This window comes from Dendrobates tinctorius, unplaced genomic scaffold (assembly GCF_039654945.1).
Source record: "Dendrobates tinctorius isolate UK_male_01 unplaced genomic scaffold, ASM3965494v1 ptg000007l, whole genome shotgun sequence".
Classification (NCBI taxonomy): Eukaryota; Metazoa; Chordata; class Amphibia; order Anura; family Dendrobatidae; genus Dendrobates; species Dendrobates tinctorius.
The window spans coordinates 42,772,977-42,778,976 of record NW_027361675.1 but is presented as its reverse complement, the minus strand read 5'-3'; the positions used below and the strand labels follow the sequence as shown (position 1 = coordinate 42,778,976).

At 46.6% G+C, this 6,000-nt stretch overlaps 1 protein-coding gene across 4 annotated transcripts in view; it reads left to right on the top strand.

Moving 5' to 3' along the window:
- The first annotated feature begins 1,684 nt into the window (after nucleotides 1-1,684).
- Nucleotides 1,685-6,000, top strand: part of SSC4D (scavenger receptor cysteine rich family member with 4 domains) — a 46,731-nt gene continuing 42,415 nt past the window's right edge. For 3 of the 4 annotated variants that reach the window (XR_012231832.1, XM_073573962.1, XM_073573943.1), the window contains exons 1-3: nucleotides 1,685-1,736; nucleotides 2,606-2,677; nucleotides 5,249-5,563. Coding sequence is in view for 3 of the 4 variants with exons in the window: in XM_073573962.1 (XP_073430063.1) it covers nucleotides 1,700-1,736; nucleotides 2,606-2,677; nucleotides 5,249-5,563 (424 nt within the window). In the remaining variant the exon portion in view is untranslated. Of the gene's footprint in view, nucleotides 1,737-2,471; nucleotides 2,491-2,605; nucleotides 2,678-5,248; nucleotides 5,564-6,000 lie in introns of those variants that run through there. The other variant, XM_073573952.1, reaches the window with a different exon arrangement.

The following is a 6,000-nucleotide window of genomic DNA, read 5'->3' as shown; positions in this document are numbered from 1 at the left end:
CGATGAGAGCACTGATTCCTGAGATATAGAGATTGGCCCTCTACAGTGACCCAATAGGGCCATGTTTGCACTCCACATGACCGGCAAAGCAAACCGCATTCACTGGTACCTCTCATGTTCTGATTCGATCATGCTGAAGAAAGTTATCCCCTTTCTTAGATATTGGAAATAAGTTCTGCAAAGAGCTAAAGGGTGGAGATTATTAGCCCACCCTCTGACACAGGGGGAGGAACCCAGCGTGTTTAAGGGCTGGCAGCCCCTGGCATTCACAAAGAAGATCCAGACGATGATGATCTAAGAAGGACCTGGGGACAGACCTGCCGAGGGGAGCAGCGGCCCATGCTTTGGGGGTCTGTCCAGCAACTAAGATTATTGTACCTGTGGACTGCAGAGCTCCCCGGCAACCGCATGCACCCTACAATACAATCTGGTAAATTGACCTCCAGCTTAATATCTCTAATCCTTGTACCCTATTGTTATATCTTTTCTCTGACTGCAAATTTACTGTATATTTCTGTAATTATCTAGTGTGCCCTTAAGGCAATTAAACTATAAACTTTATCTTGGGTTGATGCTTTTACTCTGCTCACGAATCTTAGAACCCCCACCGGGTAATAGGACCTCCTCCCCGGCGACTATTTGCTCTAGGTGCAGTTCCCTTACTGACCTGAGAGACAAAGGGGGGCGCCGGAGAGCTGTGCCTGTGTAGTTACGTCACGGTGGTGACGTGGGAGGAACGGGTCCGCGTGTGTGTTCCTCCACACTCATAAACTATTTTCACTGGCGAAGTCAGGTACAAATGTCAGGGCAACTATCTGCTGACAACGTCAGGGCGCAAGTGTCAGTCTCGTATGAGGTCTCTCTTGGGTAGAGCATGTTCAGTACTCATGGTCACGTAGTGTACAGCACCCGGTTCTCTGGCAGTCACTGGACACACACTACACATCCCGCTCTCCCTGGTCCCCACTGTTGGTGGTGGGTGATGCTGATCTGCTTGGCGCTGGTGCTCCCAGCCAGAGCACTCCTCTCTTTGGCTGTTTCAACACCCAGCTCGGCTCTGCTTTGCTGGCATGGTTCTGCTCCACTGGCACGGCTCTGCTTTAAATGGCCTTCTCTGCAGGGCTTCACTCACCGCTCTGCACACTGCTCTCTGCACTGCACTCCGCCAGCGCCAGACTGCCCTGCTTTGCATGCTTTTTCCTCTTATGATTCTGTTGCTGCATGCGTTTTTCAGGCACTCTCCGACCCCCCTTGGTCAGGAGGAAGGTCTGGCTCACTCAGGCTTCCCCCAGGCTGCAGGGGAAGGTCCGATTCCTTCAAATTTTCCCCAGGAACAGTTGATGCAGCCTGTTAGGTGTCAAGTTTCCCCCACTGCACAGGGGGAATCTCAAGCCATGTCCTCTGCAGTCTCCCATTCCTCTGCATCCGCAGAGATTCCTGCTCAGCAGAGACGTCGGTCCCGGCATCTTACCCAGTCTGATGCTAGGAATCTGGTTGCTCCTTCAGGCTCTGCTATAACACCATGCTTGAGTCATCAACAAGCAGACGCTTCTGGGACTAAGTCCTGTCCCTTTGCTTACTGAGCATGCCCGTGGGACGACCTCTCATTGGAGGTCGGAGGTCACATGCGCAGGTCCCGTTCCTGCTCGGATTGGTCCACTGGGAAGGTCCCGGAAGGACGCAGCTATAAAAGAGTCATATGGCCGCTCGGCGATGCGCTAGTAAAGACTCTTATGGTTAGTTGTGTGTGTTATGACGGATGCATGAAACTCGTGACTGACGCATTATAACTCCCCTCCCATGGATACGCATGGTATAGGGGAATTAGAGTTAGAATCAGCGCCTGCTAGTGGCATTGTCTTGAGCCACTGTGCTACCCAGTCTTAGCACCACACCTAGCGCCATACTGTGCCATCCAGCATGAGGCACAAGTGTACTGCGTTGACCGCAGCGTCCATCAGTAGCGGTGCCGTGCGCAAAATAGTGCGCTTTCCTACCCTAAGCTTAGGGTGGTTAGTGGCGTCCGCCGGGACTGCGCTGTATGCACATCTAGTGCTTTATTGCTGAGCCAAATGCTAAGGGGTCTAGAAGGACTCAAACCCTGTTCCATTGGGGTAGGCTCCTGTGACCAAACCCTAGCGCTCATCCTGCAGTATTGTGGCCCTGTGAGGTAACAGGGTTTGCCTTCTAGTTCACCGGGTGAAGTTAACCTGTGTGTATTTGCTATACCGCCAGTCAGTGTCTGCCATTACTGAGCAGCAATTCTACAGTACATCTCCGCACGGTGGACCCCAGGCTGCAAACGCACATCATTATCACCTTTATCATTTGGTGCGTTCCACCAGCCTAACACAGCCTCTCAAGTTCCGGACCCGGCACGCAGGTACTCACTGTCTCTTTGTCCCCCCTACAATATAATTTCAGAAACAGTCACAGTCTCTCTCTCACCTCATACTAAGGAGATCCTGAAAACATGATCTGTTGTGGATTGTGAGTACTGGAGTTTGGGAAACTCTGCCCTAATAGATCTCCTTATTCTATTATTTATTACCTAAACAATTTTATACATTTTTCTTTTACTAAATAATATTTGTTTTTCTTTTAGAGATTTTGCCAACTCCTAGTAACAAGGGTCAGCTCACAAAACCTTCCACTACACTCTCTCAAAATGTTCTTCGTAAGTAACCATTCTCTGTTTTGTACACTTGTTTTGTACGTGTTTGAATTGGTATTTTCCATTAGCTAGCATCATGTAAAGTTCTTTCACTGCATTGCTTGATAGTGGGAAATGATTACATAAAGGTGGGCCATGTATAAGAGCCACGAAAGGACAGTAATTTAATGATTTTTTGTTTAGCTAAAACTTTGTCAGTGTTACCTACTTTTAGGACCAATGTCAGTGCACCATTGTTCTCAAGGAAGTGAAGTGAATGTTACATTCTTGTCACTGAATAACCTTTAACCCCTTTACGACATGCGCCATACATGTGCAGCACATGTCATGTCCCTCCCTTTGATGTGGGCTCCGGTGCTGAGCCCACATCTTTCCCGGACATGTCAGCTGTTTTGAACAGCTGACATGTGCCCCTAACAGGCGTGGGTGGAATCGCGATCTACTCGCGGCCATTAACCCATTAGCTGCCCCTGTCAATCGCTTCGTGCATGAAGCGTGCCACTGATTCCACCCATCGGTGCTTGTGTCACATGACCGAGGGTTGCCGATGGGTTGGCATGACAACCCGGGGTCTGCAGCAGACCCCTATGTTTGTCATTGCCGGATTGCTCATAGCAAGTGATCATAGCTGCTATACACAAGTGATCTAATCATTGCCTGTGTGTAGCAGAGGCGATCACATTATCGTAAAAAAAGTAAAAAAAAAAAGTTTTAAAAATATTAAAACAATATAAAAGTTCAAATTGCCCCCAATCGCCCCATTCAAAATAAGGCTAGTTTCACACTAGCGTTTATGAGCGCAGCGACGGCCTGCGCACGGCCGCGCCCCCGCCGGTAGCTCCGCCCACCGGCGCATGACGCTGCATGCGCCCTGCATCCCCTATCTTTATCACAGGGGGCGCAGGCCGTGCGCAGTATGCGTTTGGCGGCGCATGCGTCCTTTTGACGGTGCACCAACCTGCGCCAAACGCAACCTGCTGCAGTTTGGTTGCGTCGGCGCACCGTCAAAAAGGCGCATGCACCGCCAAACGCATACTGCGCACGGCCTGCTCCCCATGTGATAAAGATAGGGGACGCAGGGCGCATGCAGCGTCATGCGCCGGTGGGCGGAGATACCGGCGGGGGCGTGGCAGGGGGCGGGGCTTAGCGGCGGCCGTGCGCAGGCCGTCGCTGCGCTCATAAACGCTAGTGTGAAACTAGCCTAAAATTATTAAAAAGAAAAAATACACATATTCAAAGATCATATCCAAACCAACATGGTATTATTAAAAACATCAGAGTGGCGTGCAAAAAATAAGCCGTCACCCAGCCCTAGATCACGAAAATTGGAGACGCTACGGGTCTCGGAAAATGTCACAATTTTTTTTTTTTTTAACAAACTTTCGATTTTTTTTCACCATTTAAATAAAAAAGAACCTATACATGTTTGGAATCTACAAACTCATAATGACCTGGAGAAGCAAAATGGCATTTCAGTTTCAGCAACTGGTGAATATGGTAAAAAAAAATCTAAAAAACAGTTGTGGAATTGCACTTTTTTTGTAATTTCACTGCACTTGGAATGTTTTCCCATTTTCGAGTACACGATATGGTGAAACCAATGATGTCATTCAAAAGTACAACTCGTCCCACAAAAAACAAGCTCTCACATGGCCATATTGATGGAAAAAAAAGAAGGGGAGTGATAAACAGAAACACAAAAATGAAAAAGGGCTGCGGCGAGAAGGGGTGAATCTGCTGTTTAACCACTGGATTCTTTATTGGATTTTACCTTTGAACTTCCGCACCACTCTCTTGTATAATATTTCTGTCTGACCTCCTTAGATAGAACCTGACTTTCTTTGACTAGATTTTTTGATGACTATATTGTCACTGTCCCTTCCTCCCTGACTCTGAACACACACAACTTGTCCATGTAATCCAGTGCCTCTTCAGGAAAGGCCTGATCTTTGTACAGGGGTGAAAGGCCACATGCACACATTGAGTATTTGGTGAGTTTTTTACCCCAGTGTTTGTGTATTTGTAAGCCAAAAACAGGAGTGGAACAGTCAGAGGAAAAGCATAATAGAAACACGTCACCATTTCTGCATTTTTCACCCGCTCCTGGTTTTGGCTTACAGATACTGGGGTAAAAAACTCACCAAATACTCAATGTGTGCATGTGGCCAAAGGGTGAGATTCGGGGAGTTCTTGGGACTTGCTAAGCTAAATGGCTTATGCAAAGGCTGTCCATAGATGACAGACTGCCATTGGTCTTTGAATGCCAAAAGTTGGTGACAAACAATGTTTGTGAAGTGCTGTGGAATATGTTGTGCTATATAAGCATGTATAATACAAAACCATTATGATAAATATGATGCGGTTTAAGACTCACTAGTATATCTTTGCCTAAGTTTAGCTATAAGAATTAGACTGCATTAATAAGGATGGCCAAAATTGTATATATGTACCCATCTCAGTAACCATTGTCTCTGCAAAAATGATGTTCACATGAGAGTCCTATGGATTATTTTTGGGGTGTGTTATCTATATTCTATATATTACCATAACTGCTTCACTTGCATCTTATTTCAGGAGACGGCAGTATAAGATTGGTCAGTGGAGCTGACTCCTGTCAAGGGAGAGTAGAAATCTTCTACAAGGGTAACTGGGGGACAATATGCGATGACGACTGGGGAATGAAGGATGCAATTGTTGTATGCAGACAGATTAACTGTGGTGAAGCCTTGGACTATAAAAGCAATGCTTACTTTGGCTATGGAACCGGTCTAATACTACTGGACAATGTGAATTGTGATGGATCAGAGTCATACCTGTCTGCTTGCTATAGTCTTGGCTGGGGAATTCATAACTGTGGCCACCATGAGGATGCTGGAATCATCTGTGCTGGTAAGTGACACATTGAATATATGAAATCTTCTTGTACCTTCCATTATAAGGAGTAAAAACTTACAGTGAAATCCCTGAATAACAGACCTTTTTAATTTATTCTCTACTAGCTGAGGAGCCCGGCGTTGCCTGGGCATAGTAACCAACTGTGGTTAGTTATAACAAATTATAATAATTATATTGCACATAAAAACCGTGCATCTAATCCTATTCTGTGTGATACTGTCTGCTGAGCCGTGTATCTAATACTATTCTGTGTGATACTGTGTGCTGAGCTGCGTATCTAATCCTATCCTGTGTGATACTGTCTGCTGAGCTGTGTATCTAATCCTATCCTGTGTGATACTGCCTGCTGAGCTGTGTATCTAATCCTATCCTGTGTGATACTGACTGCTGAGCCATGTGTCTAATCCTCTCCTGTATGATACTGACTGCTG